Source organism: Urocitellus parryii, chromosome 1 (genome assembly GCF_045843805.1).
Source record: "Urocitellus parryii isolate mUroPar1 chromosome 1, mUroPar1.hap1, whole genome shotgun sequence".
NCBI lineage: Eukaryota > Metazoa > Chordata > Mammalia > Rodentia > Sciuridae > Urocitellus > Urocitellus parryii.
In genome coordinates, this window is record NC_135531.1 from 157431152 (window position 1) to 157452477 (window position 21326).

Consider the following 21326-nt stretch of genomic DNA (forward strand, 5'->3'; position numbering starts at 1 on the left):
AGCAAAGATATCCTCCCATTCTGTAGGTTCTTTCTTCACATTCCTACTTGCGGTGCAGAAGCCTTTTTAATGAGATGTCATCCCATTTGTTTATTCTTGGCATTATTTCCTGAACTTTAGGTATCCTGTTGAGAAAAGTCATTGCCTGTGCCTGGAGTGTTGACCCTATATTTTCTTCTAGAAATCGCATAGTTTCTGGTCTAATTCCTAGGTCTTTGGTTCATTTTGAGTTGATTCTTGTGCATGGCGAGAGATAATGACTTATTTCATTCTTTTACATATGGAAAATCAGTTTTCCTAGCCCCATTTGTTTAAAACTGTGTTTTCTTCAATTATATTTTTGGCACCTTTGTCAAAGATCAGATGACTCTAGATGTGTGGGTCTGTCTCTGTACCTTTGGTCTATATGTCTGTTTTTATGCCAGTATCATGCACTTTTTATTAATACAGCTTTATAGTATAATTTGAAGTTGGATATTGTGACATTACTTTTTTGACTCAGAATAGCTTTGGCTATTCTGGGTCTTCTATTCTTCCAAATGAATTTTGGGACTATTTTTCCTGGTTCTGTCAAAAATGTCATTGGTATTTTGATGAAGATGGTATTTAATCTGTACGTCATTTTGGGCAGTACAGCCATTTTAACAATATTAATTCAGGGGCTGGGGATGTGGCTCAAGTGGTAGCGCGCTCGCCTGGCATGCGTGCAGCCCGGGTTCGATCCTCAGCACCACATACAAACAAAGATGTTGTGTCTGCCGAAAACTAAAAAATAAATATTAAAAAATTCTTTCTCTCACTCTCTCTCTCATTCTCTCTTTAAAAAAAAAACAATATTAATTCTGCCTATTCGTGAATATGGGTGGTCTTTCCATCTTCTGAGGTCCTCTTCAATTTCTTTTTTTAATGTTTTATAGTTGTCATTTTAAAGGTCTTTAACCTCCCTTGGATAGATTTATTTATTCCTACGTTTTTGGTGTTGTATTGTTTTGCTATTGTGAGTGAAGTTGTTTTTTTTTTAAATTTCTTGCCCACCAGATTCATTGTTTTTATAGAGCATTTGTATATCAATTTTGTAACCTGTTGTTTGTCAGATTTGTTTATTAGTTCTAATAGTCTTTTGGTGGAATTTTTTCAATCATTTAGGTAAAGGATCATGTCATCTGCAAAAAATGACAATTTGACTTCTTCCTTTCCTATTTTTGTCCCTTTTATTTCTTTCTCTTGCCTAATGGCTCAGGCTTGAATTTCCAGCAGTATATTAAATAGGTGAGAATGGACAACATCTTGTCCCATATTTTAAAAGAAATGCTCTCAGCTTTTCCCCATTTGGAATGAGGTTGACTTTCAGTTTTTTACATATAAGCTTTATGATGCTGAGGTTTCTTATATCCCTAGTTCTTCAGTGTTTCAAAAGTGCATCGTTCAATGAGTTCTGAAATTTTTCAAAGATTTTCTCTGCATCTATTGAGATAACTAAATGATTTTTTCCTTAATTCCATTTATGTGATGAATTACATTTATTGTTTTGCATGTATTAAACCATCCTTGCATCCCTGGACATAAAACCAACTTGGTTGTGGTGTACAATCTTCTTAATGTTTTGAACATGATTTGCTAATATTAAATATTTTTTCACCTAAGTTCATCAGGGTTATCGGTCTGTAGTTTTCTTTCCTTGACATGGCCTTATCTGGTTTGGGTATGAGTGTGATACTGGCTTCAAGGAATGAATTTGGAAGCATTCCATCCCTTTCTTTTTCATGGAATAATTTGAGGAGCATTGACATTAGTTCTTCTTTAAAGGTTTGGTATAATTTAGAGGGGAATCCATCTAGTTCTGGGCTTTTCTTTTTTGGCAGTTTTTTTTTTATTATTGCTTCTAATTCATTGCTAGTAATTTGTCTGTTTAGATTTTCTATCTTCTCTTGATTAAGTTTTGGCAGATTCTATTTGTCTAGAAATGTATCCATTTCTTCTAGGTTTTTCCAGATTATTGGCATGTAAGTTTTCAAAATAGTCCCCAGTGATCTGCTGGATTTCTGAATTTCTGTGGTGTCTGTGATTTCTCCTTTTCTATCTCTAATTTTATTAACTTGGGTTTTCTCTTTTGCTTTTGGTTAGTTTGGATAGGGCTTATCTTGTTTATCTTTTCAAAGAAACAACTATTTCACTGATCCTTTATTTTTTTATTCTAAAATATTATTTATTTCAGCTCTGATTTTATTATTTCCTTCCTTCAACTGGTTTTAGAATTTTTTCCCCCAAGATCTTTGAGATGTATCATTAGGTTGCTTATTTGGAATCTTTCTGATTTTCTTATGTAGTGTAGCTATGGCTAGAAGCTTGCCTCTAAGAACTGCCTTCATAGTGTCCCAGAGGTTCTGATATGTTGTGTTGTTATTCTCATTTAAATCTAAGAATTTTTTAAATTTCTCCCTTAATTTCTTCTATTACTCATTCATCATTCAAAAGTGCATTGTTCAATCTCCATGTGTTTACAGAGTTTCTGTAGGGTTTTGTCATGTTGATTCTAATTTCATTCCATTAGGATATGATAGGATGTAAGGAATTATATCAGTGGTTTTATATTTACTAATTGTTGCTTTTGTGGCCTAAAATATGGTCTGTTTTGGAGAAGGTTCCATGAGCCACTGAGAATAAAGTGTTTTGAACTGTTGTGGAATGAAATATTCTATAGATGTCTGTTAAATCAATTTAATTTATAATATTTTGGGGGTCCAAAGAGTCTTTATCAAGTTTATATCTGGATGAACTATCTCATGGTGAAAGAGATGTATTCAAATCACCCAGTATTATTGTACTAGTCTATCTAAGGCTTCAATCTGAGTAGTATCTCTTTTATGTAATTACTTACACCCATGTTTTGGGGCATGAATATTTATTATTCTTATAAATCTTCTTGATACTTGGGTCTTGTTTTTTAATTCATTCTGCGAGCCTACCTTTTAATTAGGGACATGAGACCATTTACATTCAGTGTTATTATAAAAAGATGTTTATTATTGCCATTTTGATTTATTTATAAAGTTAATTTGGTCCTGTTTCTCATTTACTTAGCTACACTTCACTGAGATTTGTCTAATTAGGATCCCATTCTTGTGGCTGTACATGATGTGAGGTTCACTAATTGTGGATTCATATATGAACATAGGAAAGTTATGTCCAACTCACTCTACTGTCTTTCATAATTCCAACCCCTTCCCTTCCCTTCATTCCCTTTTGTTTAATCCAATGAACTTCTATTCTTCCCTCCCTTCCCCCTTATTGTGTGTTAGCACCCACATATCAGAGAGAACATTCAGCCTTTGGTTTGGGGGGACTGGCTTATTTCACTTAGCATGACAGTCTCCAGTTTCATCCATTTACCAGGAAATGCCATATTTTTATTCTTCCTTATGGCTGAGTAATATTACATTGTGTGTGTATACCACATTTTATTTCTATTCATCTGTGGAAGGACACCTTGGTTGGTCCAGTGCTTTGCTAGTGTCAATTGAACTGCTATAAATATCCATGTGGCTATATCACTGTAGTACGCTGATTGTAAGTTCTTTAGGCATATACCAAGGAGCTGGATAACTGGGTCAAATAGTGGTTCCATTTCAAGTTTTCTTAGGAATCTCCATACTGCTTTCCAGAGTGATTGCACTAATTTGCAGTCCCACTAACAATGTATGAGTGAACCATTTCCCCACACCCTCACCAACATTTATTGTTAATTGTATTCTTGATAATTGCCATTTGGACTGGAGTGAGATGGAATCTCAATGTAGTTTTAAATTACATTTCTCTAACTACTAGAGATGTTGAACATTTTTTCATATATTTGTTGACCATTCATATTTCTTTTCATATGAAGTCCCTGTTCAGTTCCTTTGCCCATTTATTGATTGGGTTATTTGGTTTTGGTGTTAACTTTTTGGAGTTCTTTATATATCTTGGAGACTGATGCTCTATCTGAGGTGCAGGTAGTAAAGGTGGTTCTCTCTTCACGTTCGTGATTATTACCTATGCTGTGAAGCAGCTTTTTGGTTTGATGTGCAGTATTTCTTTAAGTAAGTTAGGTAGTGCCAGTTTAGTTGTCATGAATTCTTTTAGTTTCTGCTCATCTTGGTAAGCAGAAATTTCTTCATCAAATTTGAAGGATAGCTTTGCTGGAAATAGCAATCTTTTTTGACAGTTATTTTCTTTTAGGACTTGGAACACATCATTCTAAGCCCTTCTGGCTTTTAAAGTTTGTGCTAAGAAATTAGAAGTGATTCTGATAGGCTTGCCTCTAAATGTGACCTGACATTTTTCTCTGTGGCTTTTAAAATTCTATCTTTTATCTGTATGTTCAGCATTTTAATTACAACATGCTGGGGAGAGGTTCTTTTTAGATCCTTTCCATTGCAGTTCTGTATGCTTCACATATCTGGATGTCCCTCTCATTCTGAAAGTTTAGAACACTTTCTGTTCCATTCCATTAGCCTTCATCTCTCAACCTTCCTCAATTGCAGTGATTCTTAATCTGGTCTTATAATGTTGTCCCAGAGTTATTGAATATTCTGATCATGGTTTCTTCTTATTTTTTTTTCTTTAATGCTGTCTGATTGTTTAAGGTGGCCACTTCGTCTTCCAGCTCTGAGATTGTTTTCAGTGTGATCTACTCTATTAGAGAGACTTCCAGTTGGGCATTTGATTTGATTTGCCTTTCATTTCCAGGATTTCTGTTTGGTTCTTTTTCAGTATTTCTATCTCTTTATTGAATTTCTCATTCATATCCAGTACTGACTTCCCTAATTCACATAGTTGTTTTTCTTGGAATTCATTGATCATTTTTATAATGATTTTTTGAATTTTTTATCTAATGTATCATCCATTTCAATACCTTTAGGGTCAGTTGCTGGTGAATTATGAACTTTAGGAGGTGTCATGTTACTTTGTTTCTTCATATTTCTGTATTCCTGTGTTGGGTTTTATGCATCTGTCAGGAGGTGGGCCATTTTAGGGCATAGTCTTTACATTGCAAATTGTCCCAGTGAGTCTAGGTTGAGGCCCTCTTGTAGATGTAGTTTCCCTAGCCATTGTTACTTCTAATTTTGCTATAGCAGTGACTGTCTGTAGGTACGATCTGGGGGCCACCCCTATTCATTTCTACTTGGGGCCTGGTCATTAACTCAGTGTTTCCTCTCTGTTCTTTATTTTAACATACAGCTAAAGATTGTGTTATTAATTTGTGCTTGGAGTGAGGTGCTCTGTCTTTTGTATAGATGTAGTTCAGCAGCAGATTCTCTACCTTATGAAATTGGAGTGTCCCTGTATGTTCCCAGAACCTCACACAATTGAGCAAAACAAACAGTAACAACAACAAATGCAAACAATATATACCATTAAAATAAATACTCAGTTCTTGCTATGATATCTACAACATTAATTAACACACACAGAAACCAGAAATGGGGGGGTCAGCAATTGTGAACAGTAAAACCAATAACCATGAACTACATTTGGCTTTAAAGCAAACAGCAGGTGTCAACTATGTCATCCACAGCAGTAATAATTGCATCCGCATTGATGGGGAGGGCAGGAGTTGTTTTTAAAAGATTGTAAAAATAGAGTTAAGAGAAAATGAAATGTGATAGGAAGGTAGAAAAGAGTTTACAATTTCAAAAAGTGAGCAGAGAATGCAGAAAAGATGTAGCAGGTGATGGTTACAGGAAAGAGGTGAAATATAGAAACAAAGTATAGGGAGAGAGGAAAAGAGGACAGTAGAGTTTGGCTATTAGAGAAGAAAGACAGAAAGAGAGACAAATGAAAACCATATAAAACAAAGCCAAAATATACAAACCAAAAAATTCTAACCCTCAAAAGACAAACAAAAATAACTAGGCTTAAAAATGCTGACAACGAGAAAGAATAAATATATATAGGTCCCTGAACCCATCATCACAGTAAGAACAATCTCTCTCTCGCACCCTCCCTCCCTCTCCCTGAAATCAAAAACAAACCCTGGAGCACACAAATAAACACATACAGAGAAAGAGAAAGAAAAAAACATTAATGAATAATGAAAGAATCATCTCTAATGAGGTGGTCAAAATAGTTGACCGGAATGGATGGTCACTGTCTACGCCTGTCTTTTCATTTCTTCTTGAGCTATGTACTGAGCACAAGCAAGCAAGGGCTGGGGGTTTGTAACCCCTTCCTCTTTGTGTGTTGCTCTCTGAGTTTCCAGTTGGAATGACCTAAGATTGAAGTTGTCTGAAATAAGTTTTGGCTTCCCTTCTCATCTGCCCGAGGTTGGATGGATTGGGAAGTGCTGTCAGTTTTGCCTGCATAGACCAGATCAATACCCCCCACCCCCCAGTGGGCTGCTGCAGAGTTGTATGAGGGGAGTTCCAGCAGGTGGAGCGTAGGTCCACCTAAGCTTGGCTGACTTCCTTGGTATGTGCCCTGGAGAGATGAGATCCATCTCCTCTAACAGGAGTCTGGATCTCAGGAGTTTCCCAAGAATTCCACTTGTGGGCACAGGGCCATCCTCAACACACTCTTTTGCCCACAAGCACATGTTTCCAGGCTCAGTCTCTGGGTGTATTCACACCTGCCTGTTCAGATTCTTGACCTGCTTCAGCTGGCCACATGAGTCCCCAGACTCAAAGAAGGATCAAGTTGGCCCCTATTTGTTTTTCCAATTTGAATCCCCCTGGGCACAGTCCTCTCTGTTCCTGTTTCATGCACATTCGGCCATGTGGGAGGTGCTTGCTGATCTCCTGACTCTGCAGCAGCAGCTGCAGCAGGGCTGCTTCCAGATGGCTCTACCTCAGCTCCTTGAGTCTTGAGCCATGGAGCTAGGAATGCAGCCTTCCTCTATTTTGCCATCTTGAATTCTCCCAGATCTTTTAAAAAAAATTAACCAGTTTAAACAATTTGATTGGTGAAATCCACTAACATTCAAAAATTATGGTTGATAGATTCTTCCTCCTGTCATTAAGTGTGTTCTGCTTATTTTGCGCAGTTTCTTTTTTTACTTTCCTTCTTTTTATTATTATTGTGATTTTGTGGTTTTCTGTCATGCCCTAAAGTTTGATTCTCTTCTCTTTCGTGTATTTGTTGGGGGTCTGTGATACCAGTCACCATGGTCTCAAGGTTTTGGAACACAAAGAGGACCTTGGGGGTGATTGCAGTTGATTCTGGGGCTTATAGTACTGTTAGATGCTTCTGTGTAACCAGGAGACCCAGATGATACCTTCTCCATGTCCTAGGGCTTCCAGGGCTTTTGGAAGTAGTACTGTTGTCCCAAAGTTCATAAACCATGTTCTCTGGGTTCCAAGATATGTACAGATCATGTTGGGGCTTTTAGTGCTGGTAGGTATGCTTCTGGGGGTATAGAACATGGGGAAGACCTTCCCTAGGTCCTGTGTGTAGATATAGGTGGTACAGGGCTTGTGGTTTTGGAGCTGTAGGGTATAAAAGATAGTGCCCCAGGGTCGTGTGGGTAAAGCTCTGCTGTGGACAAGGTTGTGGTATTAGTAGTTACTGTCCTAGGGATGAAGGATATGGATGGGAACTCTCCTTGACACCCAGGGTCAGGCTAGAGTTAAGCTAAGGTTGTTTTTCTCCCTGCAGTCTCAAGTCTGTGGTCTTTGAAGATGACCTTTTCTAGTTCTTTCCAGGTCAGCACAAGGGGTTTGTGCCACTGATAGCTGCATTCCTAGAACCATGGAGCTGTGCCAGAAACTCTCTCAGCTCCCAGTAGACAGGTGGAGGTGAAGCCAGGACTCTGCACTAGTGGCTACTGTCCCAAGGTTGTGGGTCAGGGAGATAGACCTTACCTAGATCTGAGAGGCAAAATCAGGTGGGGCTCGGGCTTGTAGCTAAGGCAGCCACTGGCCACAACTTCTGGCAAGAAGGTTTTGGCTGGTAGCCACTAACAAAAGAGGGCAGTAGTTCCCTTAGGAGTTTGTGTAGAAGTGTGAGATAGGACAGGTAGGACACAGGGGAGGAGTGATTGGAAAGCTTTGTTTGGCCATTGTCTACTTTGAGAGCCGGGGGCTGGAGGAGGTCCAAAGTTGCTGCAGGCTGTCCGGCCGGGCCGCGTGGGCTCTCCTGAGCTCCACTCCTGCCGCTGCTGTCGCCGAGCACGCCTGCTGCCTTCCTGCTGGGCGCCTTCCTGCTGGGATGTCAGTGCACGGCCGGCTTGCAATCTTGCAAACCGGTTGGGCACAAAAACACAAGCCAGTCAAACTGAAACAAAGTTTTATTTTGTGAGAGGCCGTGTGTGTCCCCTAACAAGCTGGTCCACACACGTGTGTGTCTACCTGCGCCAGGGGCTTGCACCTCCCCCGGAAGTTCCCTCCTACTATCCTTCCCCAACCAATGGGAACTCTCCCATTACATGAGTGACATGAGTAACCTGAGTCCCGTAAGAGGCCGAGGTGAGCAGCAGGAGTCCATTTACCATATGAATGTAATACTTTTGCAGTGGCTCCTAGCACAAAGTGAGCTCCTTCTTTGGAGCAGAGGAGTCACTTTGAGACCAGCGGGCTTTCTAGACTGGACTTAAAGCTGCTGAGGACCGTGAAGCCCTCCTGCAGCGAGGACTGCGGAGTGCTGTGGTAGGGGGTGCTGGCACCGGCCCCTTTCCCTTATTCCAGAAGTATCCTGACCAGTCAAGAACTGGGTTGAAATTGCGAGCTGCTTTGTTCTTTAGGTTGCCTTCCTGACTCTCTGGGCTTGTTTCCAGAGTTTTCCTTCCCACACTCTCCCTGCTTCTCCTTTGCTGCCCTGGCTCCTCTCCGTGGCAAATTTGTGTTTAAGGCATCTCTGTTCAGCATCTTAGCCCTGCTTCTTATCACTCGATCAAGACAGATGCTTACCCACTCCATTTTCTGTCTTTTCTAATATAGAAAGCTATAAGTTGGCCTCCACTAACAACTCTAAGTATATCTCACTGCATTTGATATGTAGTACTCCCATAATCCCTTCTTCTCTTACATAAAGTCTTGATTGATGAAAGATCTTTTGTATTCATATATTAATTTAAAAATATTTTCCTAGGCCCTCTACAGTCTCTGTTTCTTCCAAGTTGATTCATTCGCTTATTTGTTCCTTCTTATTGGCTTTCTTTCCTGTTGGAGAATTTCCTCCAGTATCTGGCAATCGTTGACCAACTCTTCATAATTCAGAGCCCACATGAAAAATCTGTGAACCTGCGAGAGAGCCTGGCCAATGGGATGGCCATCCAGATGTCTATCTACCTGGGACCCTTTCCTTCCCGAGACAGATGCTTTCCAGCAGCTGGGTGGGCAGATCCTCCCGGCTGCCACACGGCGGGCAGTTTGGGACTTGGGAAGTACAGGTCTCAGCATCTCTAGGCAGACCTCCACCCTTCATTTCCAGGTGACGCCTCACCCTGCTCTCTGCTGGGCCTGTTACCCCTCAATCCCAAGCTTCTTATTCTAATAATTCTAGAGAATAAGCTCCTGCTTCTTAGAGAAATTAGAAGACATTGTACCTGGTCACAGGTGACGCAGCAGGCCTCAGGTGATCTAATAGCTCCTGGTTCAGAGTTTCAACCCACCCCTCTGCTTCTGGCCTACCCACTCGGGCTCTCCTGAGGCACCTGTGGCCTGACCACCACCACCCCCTCCCCAGGTTCCTGGAGGCAGATTGATCTCATCACCAACTCCCTCCTCTGCTCTGGAAGGTCAGTTACCATCCTCAGACCACCTCCCCCTGCACATTATTGTGGGGCAAGTTCCTAGATGTGTCCAAGTTCACTATTGATTTCAGTTTCTTCTTTACTTTGCCATTTTGGCAAGAACTCCAAGAGCAGGAGGCAGAAATATCTTTGCCATCACGAAAGTATTAAATTTTTTCCCCAAATAATCCTTTGTAGGTACTTTCCTTTGTGCCCTATGATGTTCCCCTGAGGCCACGCGACCTATTCTCAGCTTCTCCTCCTGGTAGTAACCCCGTAGCTCTCCTTGGACACAGCTAGTTTGGGGACGGAATCTATGAACCTGTTTGGTGGACAAGACTTTACTTCCCTCCCACCAGTTCTCCCCTCCTCCCTCATCTTCCCAAGGTTTTTAACATCACTTTGGAAATTCCCTATTGGTTGGTTAACGTTGATATCAACACATCTGTAACCATCCTCAGCAACCACATCAGGTCTAATTGCATCTCCATGCTGGGAGGTGAGGCTGTGGCCACTCCCTTCTTCCCTCCCAGTTCACCTTCAGACATTCAAGAACCTCTTAGGGGTGACTTTAGGTCAAAGCTTAGAGATTCCTCCCCTCTGGTCTCTCTTTCCGTAGATTGCCTTCCAGAGCATGTGACCTCTGATGGGGTAGGACCGTCCAACCTCCGTGAGGCCAGGCAGCTGGAGATCTATTCCCCTTTAGAGCAAACTCCAAGGTTGTAGCTCTCCTGGTTTCCCAGGGCCAGGGGTTGTTTACAAGTCTCCCAAGACCCTGAAACTCTTGATGAATTCTTAGCAGGCAGACGTGACCTTGTAGGTGGGGGCCCATCTGGCCAGGCTGTGGATAGTCATTTACCGCCTTCCTTTCCAGATCCCCTTCCTGGGAGCTGGGATCAAGATCCATGAGAAGAGAGTGTCAGAAAACCTACGGCCCTTCCATGACCGGATGGAGGAATGCTTCAAGAACCTGAAGGTCAAGGTGGAGAAGGAGTATGGCGTGCGAGAGATGGTACGGAGGGTCCCTGTGTCTGGGTAAGGGGGGAGAGGAACCAGGGGAGTCGGAGCCCAAAGAGGCCCAGCAGAGGATCCTGCCTGCCCTCAGGGAGCCGGGATTGCTGGAGCTGACCTAGGGAGGCCCTCCTATGAACTTGGCCCTTTCAAAGTCACGGAGAATGATAGTGTGCAATACTCAAGGGACTGTATCACCTCATTGCTGACTTGCGTACTGCATGCCAGGCCTGATCTAAGTAAGCATATGATATCTACTGGGCCAGTTAATCATCCAGAGCCTGGCAGGGAGGAGTGGTTGTCAACCTCTGTGTCTCTTCTGAGCTGTCAACCTGCCCAAGTTTATGGAGAGAGTGAGTGAAGGTCAAGATTCACACTTGCTATGTTGACACCAGAGCCACTGCTTTGGCCATTGAGCTCTGTGGCCTCAAGAGGCTGTTGGCCTGTTGCTCCCAGGGACATCATCTTTATCCTCTTCCCCGTAAAGTGGAACAGTAAAATGTCAAGGCTGTGCAGTCCCTTAGAGACCGTCAGATCCGACCCTCTCATTTTCAGAGATCCAGACAGGAAGGCGGGTTCCTGGAAGAGCCTTGGGTCTTCTCCACAGGACAGGTGGCCTTGCCAGCACCCTGCAGGCAGCTCCTGCAGGGCAATTCCAATGCAGATAACTGGATTTAAGTCAAGTTTCCCACGTTCAGAACACAGTCTCTCCCTTTAGGGGCCAGCCCCAAGCTCCAGGGCCCATCCACACTGCTGCCCACCTGGCTGCACACTGGGAGCTTTCCCACTACCCCTCGGGTCTGGTAATCTGCAAACACAACCTGTGGGACTCGGGAAAGCACTACACAGAGGGTGCCTGCTTATGATGAGTCCACTCAATGGTTTTTTTGACTTTATGATAATGTGACAGCAATATGCAGTCAGTGGGAATCGTGTTTTGAATTTTGATCTTTCCTGAGCTGGTGGTGCTACGCGGAACATACTCTTTCAAGCCACTAGGCTTTGGAAGCACGGCTCCCAGCTGACCCCTTCAGTGCACTGTGTCACTAAGCCCAGATGTCAGCAGGCCAGGTGGACTCCATGTGGTTTTAAATTGTGATCTTTTCCATTTATGATGGATTCATGAGCATGTAACCCCATCATACAGGAGGAGCTTCTGTTTGGGATCAAATCAGGATGACTGAGATGAAGAGGCATATTCGAGTTAGGTGCCGTGGTGGTGCACGCCAGTAACTTCAGCCACCCAGGAGGCTGAGCAGGAGGATGACCAGTTCCAGGCCAGACTTACCAACTTCACAAGGTCCCATCTCAAAATAAGAAGATCTGGGGCATGAAGCTCAGTGGTAGAGTGCCCCTGGGTCCAGTCCCCATGAACTCAAGAAAAGAAAAGACCTGCATAGGGTGCATTCTAGGAGTTTCCAGGCCCTAAGGACACACCCTGCTTCTGACTCCTTAATGTATAATTACCCACTGGGAGTTCTCCTGAGTTTGTGTGTCCAAGGTTCCACTGGATTGAAATCCATCTCTCAGTCCTGTCCCCTCCCTAGAGGTTGAGCTGACATCACATGGCTCGAAGTCTCAGCCCTATAATGACAGGGTTGGTCTTTCTGGCATGGCCAGCCCCCATTCTGAGCTCTTTCATTAAAGTCAGATGTGGTCCCCAGGGCCACCATGAATAGCAAAGACACTCCTGTCATAGAAAATGTGAAGGATTTAGAGGTTATCTCCCAGGAGCCAGGGACAGAGGCCAGCTGAATTCTTCATTCTATAGCAGCCCCCAGGCTCCACGGCTGAGAAGCACTGTGCTGGTGGCCGCTCAGCCTTATGGTTCTGGAAGGCAGAGGCACGTGGCCCCAGCTGCCAATCACCCTGTTCTCCCCCTGCAGCCTGACTTCGACGACAGGAGAGTGGGCCGCCCCAGGTCCATGCTGCGCTCCTACAGGCAGATGTCCATCATCTCTCTGGCCTCCATGAATTCTGACTGCAGCACTCCCAGCAAGACTACCTCGGAGAGGTCAGTCCCTGTCCCCAACCCCAGAAGAGCCTCCCTCCCCACCTCCAGCAGCCTCACCCCCACCTGCTTTCAGTCTTGAGGCTCTCAAGCCTCATAACTATCCATGGCCTGGGCCATTTTTCAAAGGTGATTTTCCTGAGGCCCCAGAGGGACTCACTGCAGTCTCAGGTCCCCAGTCCAGTGATCTGTTGGGCATCCACAGCTCCTTACAGAGCCTGCATCCATCTGGAATGTTCTCACCTCTTAACAGGGGTCCCTTGCCCCCAGGAAGCTCCTCCCACCCAGATGGGCTGCCTCCATCACAGCTGCCGCACCGTCCACACCCCGTGGTTCCTCCTGCTTTACCCCTTCACTCACCTGTAGAGGTTCTGTGCCTCCCTCGGAAGAGTCAGGCGGAGGCACCGCCGTCCAGTGAAGGGGCAGCAGCCACAGCGGCTGTGGCAGTTCCTGCTCGAGCAGAGGGAGGCACAGCACCAAGTGTCCAGCTGGCTCCCGGGACAGAGGGGAGGCCTGTGCTGCCTGTGTGAGGACCACCCAGTGGGCCAGAGCGGGGGAGGACTGTCCCCAGCCATGTCCTAAGGAGTTCTGTGCGAGCATTTCAACCTGGAGGGAGGGGCGGTTGGTCTGGAGCCACATGTCACACCTGTCCCTGTAAAATCGCCCTGCCTTGTCACAGGATGCATCACTGCAGCTGTTCAGAGAACACGAGGGGTCACAGATCAAGTCAGGACAGGGGACTTGCTGTTTAAGTGACTCGCACTCCATCCCTGATGTTGGTCGTCCCCGGGGAGCCGTGCGGGTATCCTGGCTTCAATGCCCCTCGTTTCTGAAGCTGATAGAGTGGGCGAGGGCAGAGCCAGTGAGCCATGACGGGCGGTCCCTGGGGTGCATGTGCACTCTTCAAGGGGGCCTGGCTGTCTCGTTTCCACCATCCTAGAACCCTTTGGCTTTTCCCTGCCCAATGTGACTGTTTCAACAATAGAGGCCACCTGCCAAGTGCTCAGCCCTCATCTCTAGGGTTGTGCAAATACCCCCTCCCATTTACTAAGGGAAACAGTGGAGAATCCCCGTCATCCATTCAAGTGGCAGTGCCTGGATTCGAATCCAGATCCATGTTTTTAACCAGTTTTATCTTCTTGCCATCAGTCTTGCTACCTTCAATCTCCTTACCCTGTATTCTGAATGTTTTCAAAATTGTCCCCCTAAATTCTCTGAAAGGTTAGCTCATCCATCCCTGACGCTGTAGTGACAGCTCAGTCAACATGAAGGTCTGCTCTGGCCCTCTGGGTCCCCGCAAGGCAGTCCCACTGGAGCTCTAACTGCAGTTTCCACTGCTGTCCCACTTACCCTTCAGCTTTGACCTGGAATTAGCTCCACCCAAGACTCCAAAAGTGGAAGAGGAGCCCATCTCCCCGGGGAGCACGCTGCCTGAGGTCAAGCTGCGGAGGTCCAAGAAGAGGTCCAAGAGGAGCAGCGTGGTGTTCGCAGATGAGAAAGCAGCAGCCGAGTCAGAGCTGAAGCGGGTGAGTGGCGGTGACAGGTCCCCTTCCAGGGGTGGCCTCACTTCCATGGTGCGTCTGGGAAGCAAGGAGGTGAAGCCCAGGCCCGTGTCTGCAGCCAGGGCAGCTGGGATGCAGCAGGATTTGAACCCAGGCCCCCAGACTCCAGAGCTTGTGTGTGTCCTTTGACAAATTAGGGAGCAACTCCAACCCCACCAGCACCCTCTGGGTGCCCATAACCAGGGTGGGGATGTGGAGATGAGAACCTCACTGGGCTGGCTTTGAGCCCTGGGGTCTTATAAGTTAATAATGAGACTTAGTATCAAACAGCCCTGAGGAGTACAGTCCCAGTTTCCCCCTGGAAACCCGGTTTGTTGAAGCACTGTGAGGACTTGGAAGGGAGAGAGGAACTCACTATTCTGGCCAGAGGGGGGCTGTCAGATTAAAGGGCCAGCAGAGATGCCTCTGGGGGAGGAAGCCCCTGCCCAGGGCCTGACTGCTCTTACCTAGGGGAGAAGGTGGAAGTAGCTTCTGTCTCCCCATCCTAGGGGCACGTTCACCTGATAGTCGAAATCAGTGTCCTCCAACATTCCTGACATTTCGGAGAATACAACTGCACAGCCGTCCATGGCAGGCTGGCATGGAATGGTAGAAAACAGCATGAGTTCACTTTCTACCAGCCCAGTCTGCACCCTCGTCCTTCCCCTTTCACGGCTCATGTTTGCCTCACTCTAAGCCCCTGTGCTACGTTTGTCCAGCTGTCCAGGAAGCACGAGTTCATGAGTGACACCAACCTGTCGGAGCATGCGACCATCCCCCACAGGATGTCCATCCTCTCTCAGATGAGCTTTGCCAGCCAGTCCATGCCCACCATCCCAGGTACGCATGCTGCCGCCAGCCTGGTGGGTGGATGGCGACCGTCCTGCACTGCAGTGGGGACCAGGCATCGTGGGGTGAGACTCTGCTGACAGCCAGTCCTCTGGGTGCAGCCAGGCCAGCAGGGCTCCCTGGAAGCCTGGGTCCCTCAGAACCCACTGAGCACCTGCTTTCCCTGCATTCTGTTACCCAGGCCTCTCCAGGGCCAGAAGTCTGTCCTTGAGACCAGTGGCTTTTTTTTTTTTTTTTAAGACCTGGAGAACTATTTCTGGGTTTACAAAAGCTGCCACTTACGTATTGCGGCTGCAGAGTGTTTGACGCCTAGATGGCACATTTTTCCCTCCCACCACTCACCGTCCTGGGAGGAGGGTGGCCACCCACGGCTGGCTGCATTTCATTCACAGAGGTCATGGCAAGCAGCAGTCCTCAGTGGTCACTACGCCATGAAGGCTCTGCGCCAAGAGCAAGGACAGGGCTGCCCTCGTGGACCACAGAGGGCCAGGGCAGCACCTGGGGCCAGGCCCTGCATACCTGCCCCCACCCCCGTCCTCTATCTGGCACCCACAGCCACAGAGTAGCTAATGCTACTCTCCCCATCGCACACACCTGGAAATTGAGGCACTGAGAACCTCAGTACTAACTGTCACCAGCTAGAAAGTGGCGGAGGCTGAGCTTAGACCCAGGCCCTGCCCTTTACCACCATCCCCAGTGACAACCTGGTGCTCTGTGCTTTTATTGCCAAAGCCAAGAGCCTGCTGGCCCATTTTTCAGGTCTTTGGGACTCCAAGCTGGGGAATGACCACCAGGGGGAACACACTCCCCCAGCCCCCCAGCCCCTGCCTTGGGTAGCAAGGAGAAATGCAGGTGCTGGGCAGGAAAGGAGGGACATGCTCACTCTGTCCCCTACCTCGAAGCCTTCCCCTATGTCTCCAGGCCTGGAGCTTTGGAAAGGCTCTGGCCAAGGGCAGGAGTTGGAGCAGCCCGCTGACTATACGTTTGGCATTCCTCACCCAAGAGCATGGCTTCAGCAGTCCCTGGCATGGCGGGGCCTCCTGCCCACACTATGTCATCCATCTGCCTCCCGAGACACCCTCCTGTCTCTGGGGCCCACCTCTCCTCCACTCTTACCCATGCCCGGGTCTCTGCTCTGCTTCTAGCCCTCACACTCTCAGTGGCTGGCGTGCCTGGATTGGAGGAGACCAACGTGTCTCCTCGCCTCAGCCAGACCTTCCTCCATCTCTCAGACGGTGACAAGAAGACGCTAAAGAGGAAGAAAGTCAATCAGTTCTTCAAGACAATGGTGAGGTCCCAGGTGGGTGGGAGGAAGAGGACACTGTCCAGAGAAGATGAGGATGTGTACGTGTGTGTACATGTGTGTATGCTTGTGCACCGTGGGACATGTGCAGACATGTGGCCACTTCCAGGAGGCATGACCAGGGGCTAACCCCATCCAGCAGTGCAGCCACCAGGGCCCCTGCCCTCAGAACCAATCCGTGGTTGCCCCTTTGGTCTTCCTGGCTGAGCCCCAATAGCTGGCCGCCTGCCTTTAGAAGCTGAATTGTTTTCGTTGTTAAGGGAGCAGTTTCGTATTCTATTCATTGTACAAAATTCTTCAATTTAAAGTTAGCTTTGAATTACTGACCTTGAAGTCCTGGCTCCTCTTGTTTCTCGTTGGTCTTTGCTCACGATCAATAAAGTACAACACTGCTGATCCTAAAGGTGATAGTAAACCAGAACTGTGTTATTAAAATAACCACAAGTTTGCTGGGAGTACACAGAGAGTCAGGCACGGCGCTGAGCACTCCCAGGTACCATCCCATTCGATCCTCCACTGGCTTGGAGGATTTTCTAAGGCTCAGTTTGGCAAGTTCACCCAGCCAGCAAGTGGTCATGGAACAGCAAAGCCTAGGTCCACCCATGGCCCAGCACCACCTTCCTGGCCAAGCTCAAGGTCATGACCACTCATGCTCACTCACTTGACTTTGGGCAACCAGTATAGAGGCCAGGGAGCTCTCTGCCAATGCTCAGAGAATCCCGTCTTACTGCTGTTTATCTCCCCCATAGCTGACCAGCAAATCCAACGAGGAAGGCAAGCAGATCCCAGATTTCTCATCCACCGACATTTAGATGCTGCCGACCAGACCTGCCAGGGAGGGAAGTTTCCAGAAGAGGAGAGGCCTAATTATGACACCAAAGCCTCAAAACAAGGGAAGACCCTCCCTGTAAGTTGTCCTCAATTGCAAGACACAGTGGGGCTGACTGAACTTGAGTGGCAAGAGCCCAGCATTCCCCGGGGCAGCCACCTGCTGGTGGGTGGACAAGGAAGCCCCACCCTGGAGTCCCAAACCACAAGGAGCTGCAGCCTCAGTACAAGGAACTGTGTTTTCATTTCATTTTCTCAGTCTCCACACTTAACAGAACAGCCTTTAAATATTCCTTTTTATTTTTAGTTAATAGTTTTGTACTTTACATTTTTTAATACAACCACCCAGGCCCTTTTTTAGCTTATCATCTCCAAAATATTGCTCTTTCCTACTGACAATAAAATTGGTTCTGTGGTTTAAATCAGCCTTGCTGCCTAATTCTGCCCAGGTAGGAAGATGGGGGGCTGCAGTGCCCGGCACTGCCCGACCTGACGTCAAAGCTCCCCACTTCTTCCTGTTACCCCCAGGGACCTTGCCATGACTCTGGGCTTTTAGGGGCAAACCCCGGGGCGCTGAGCAAGTCCACCGAGAAGACTTTCACACCAACATCTTCTACCTCTGGAAAGAGATGGCCAAGCACTGAGCCTGGTCACTCTGATACAGACCCTGGCCAAGTGCAAAAGAATCTGGGGGCCAGTGGACTCATGGCCCAGACCTTGGATCTTGTCACCGGTTCCAAAGTGGGTTCCCCTCCCCACAAAAGAATCCCCAGGGAACTCACTCAAGGAAGGTTAAGAGGCCTGGTCAGTGGCAGTAAAGGAGAATGGAACGTCCTCATGTCCACAGACTGCAGGGGAGGGCCTGGCAGGGGACTGAGGACCCCACCTGGGAAGGAAATTGATATGGGTGACATCAAGTGCATGCAATGAGGAGCTCGGGTCTAGAACCATCTAGAGCCCTTCGGCTGGAAGCTCACATCTGAGAGGTGAGGCCCTGAGGTCCAATAAAGGCTGAGATGACAGCAGCTCCAACATATGGAGCCCTGACTGTCCCTGTCAGTGTGTTAGAGACAGAATAGCTCCAGGGGCTGGGACAGTTATTAGCCAGGTGAAGAAACTGAAGCCCAGGGACAAGGAGTGACCAAGATTGTACACTTAGTGCAAAGGCTGAGGTGCAAACCCAGGAGGTGTGGACCTCTCCCACCCTGTCCTGTCTCTGGGCCCCTTTAGGGCACAAGCCATCCTGAGTCTACCCCATTCTCTTCCTGGTGGCCTCTATGTTCCCTCTCCAAGCCCCAGACCTGGTGGCTTGTGGGGGTTCCTCTCCCCTTAACAGTTCTGTCTTGTCATGATGGTAGCTGGGTTCCTGAGGTGAGTCGATGCTCCTGGGGATTGGCATCCAACTGACTCCACTTTGCAGAGGTGTAGGGGAGTACACAGGGCACAGAAGCCCGGAGAAGCTGATGAGCTGAACACCTGGCCACCTTCCAGGCTCCATGGGTGGACAGCAGAGTACCATGTGCCCTCTGTCCTGTCCGTCCATCCTTCCCCCCTCTCCATGTTTTACCTATAAGATCCTCAGGTTGGCTTTTTCTCTCAGCACAAATGAGATCCTGGTGTTTAACCTTGAAATGTGAGCTCTCCCAACTACCTGTGGGGAAAAATTCTCAATAAGAAAAAGAGAATGGTTCCTCCTTTTCCCACACCTGTAGAAAAACAGACTCCTGTCCCTGGACCTGCGGGTGTTATTTCTCCAAAGTAGGCTTATAAAGCACCCAGATTCAGAGACTTGCTGTAACCAGGGACAACGAGCTTTTAGCCTCTAAACTTGTGTTGCTCTCATTAATCTCCTCACCCAACAACCTGCAGCCCTGCTAATAACCTTCCTGAGTTGTTTTCTGAAAATGATCGATACCTAAGTCTCGTACAAGGTCTGAGGCTACCAATGGTTTGGCCACTTTTCCCATAGAAGTGCAGCAAAAAGCGAACCCAGGGATTCTTGAACTGTTTGAGAGTTGAATCCTGCTTCAGTCAGGACTGTCATCAGGTGGAGGGCTCATGGGGCACTTGGCCAAGAGAATTCCCGATGCCCTGAGTCCACAGAATGTCAACACACTGGTAAGAGTGACACTAACCAATAACATGGCTGCCATTTGTCAGACACTCTGCATTCTTGTCCTAAACCCTCACACCAATCCTATGAGGCAGATATTAGAATCCTAATCATACTGGCAACAAAACCCAAAGCCTTGGTATATTTTCTGTCACTCTAAGTGAATGCCTGAGACTTGGAACTTTAAAAAGAAATACACTTCTTACAGTTCTGGAAGCTGGGAAGCCCAAGGTCATGGCACCAACACTGGCATCTGTCGATCTCCTGCTGCATCATGACAGCAGAGGCTGGGTGCAGTGGCACACATCTGTGATCCCAGCAACTTGGGAGGCTGAGACTGGAGAATTGCAAGTTTGAGGCCAGCCTCAGCAACTTAGTAAGACTCTGTCTCAAAAAATAAAAAGAACAGGGCATGTAGCCCAGTGGTTAAGCACCCCTGGGTTTAATCCCCAGCACCAAAAAATAACATGGCAGAGGGCGTCACATGATGATCACATGGCTGGCTCTCTTCACCTTGTCTTACAAAGCCACTGATGTTGTCATATGAGCCCACCCTCATGACCCCACATAGACCTTACAGAGCCCTCACTACCTCCAAGCCCCCCCCCTCCAAGTACACTAACATGACTTGGGGTTTTCAGCACATAACTTGGGGATCTAACTATAGTGCCCAGGAGTAGAGTTTGCAATATGTCCTTGTCATCCAGCTGGTAAGGAGCACAGCCACTTGTTGATGCATACATTCTTTTTTCTACTTTTGACCTCAGCTCAGTGTCAGACTGCAATCCTACCCATGCTTACAAGGGTGTCTTCCCCACATGCTGGTGACAGCTCCAGGGCGAGCCAGGGTTGGGAGAGGTCCAGCACAGCCTTCCTCCTGCCATGGGATGCTCCCTTACTGTGAGCCAGGTCTTTCCCCAGAGGGAAGGAATGTTGGATGGTGTGCATGGGGGGCAGGGAGGAAGGACCTGCTCTCTGTGTCACCCCTTTCCTGATGTAGTGTTCTGGGCCTTGGAGATCACTCCATCCAGCCCTCTCACTTGCAGTTCAGTGAGTGGATCTGGAACCCAGGTTGGCCCAACTCCATGCCCAGATCCCCTCCTCATGGTGTCCCCTCTGTGGCTCTCCCTCACCCTCTCTCCAGGCACCCAGACTCTGCTCTCTGCCTTCAAAGCACAGCTGGGACCCTCCCCTCACACTTCTGTGACCTAGGGGTGCTTTGCCAAGACGTGAGCAGAAGTCATCCTGCCTCCAGATCACCAGGCTACGTCACCAAGTGGGAGAGAAGTGGGGGCTCCCCGCCTCTGAATGCAGAGACTCTGTGCTCCCGACAGCCGACTTGAGTGCGCGAGTGGTGTGTGGCTCCTGTCTGGATCCTGTCTCTACCTCCCTGTTGTAGCCGGTTCCCTAGGCAACAGACCCCCAGGCAACCACTGAACGCTGCACTTTTTGAGGTCTGCCATCCAAGGGGGTGAGGCACAGGAACAGGAGGGAGCGGGGAAGCTGGGGTGTTGACTGTGTGGGCCCTTCTTCCCAGCAAGCCAAGGAGACTCGCCTGCCAGGCAGCGCTGAGCAGGGTAGCTTTGGACAGGGCAGAAATCTACCCCCAGCTAGCAGGTGGGAAGGAGGAGGAAGGGGCATTTACTTGCCCAGCTCGCCCCTCCCCCAGGCCTGCTCCTCACTGGCCCAGGTTCACCCTACCAGGGTTTTACTTTCAGGTGGCTGAGCTCAGCCCTTCCTGTAGTTTCTTGAGAAGTAGATCCCATGCCTACCTGTGGCATCACAGCCAAGTTCAAAGTCGTAAAAGAAACTAGCACCTTGGGGCCTAAGCCATTGGTTTCAGCTCTGAGCAGCAGCACCTGGGAAGATGAACCACGCCCTCCTGGACAAGCAACTGACCGTCCCCAGGTGGAGGGACCCCGTGGGTCTGAGCAGTCAGTTGACAGCAACTGGCTGCGGGGGCA

At 47.6% G+C, this 21326-nt stretch overlaps 1 protein-coding gene across 1 annotated transcript in view; it reads left to right on the forward strand.

Moving 5' to 3' along the window:
* The window catches only part of Dock2 (dedicator of cytokinesis 2), a 402443-nt gene extending 384858 nt beyond the window's left edge, over nucleotides 1-17585 (forward strand). The window contains exons 47-52 of the mRNA XM_077797775.1: nucleotides 10581-10718; nucleotides 12604-12731; nucleotides 14086-14254; nucleotides 14989-15109; nucleotides 16264-16406; nucleotides 17171-17585. Of these exons, the coding sequence (XP_077653901.1) occupies nucleotides 10581-10718; nucleotides 12604-12731; nucleotides 14086-14254; nucleotides 14989-15109; nucleotides 16264-16406; nucleotides 17171-17233 (762 nt within the window). The 3' untranslated portion in view covers nucleotides 17234-17585. The remainder of the gene's footprint in view (nucleotides 1-10580; nucleotides 10719-12603; nucleotides 12732-14085; nucleotides 14255-14988; nucleotides 15110-16263; nucleotides 16407-17170) is intronic.
* The last annotated feature ends 3741 nt before the right edge of the window (nucleotides 17586-21326 follow it).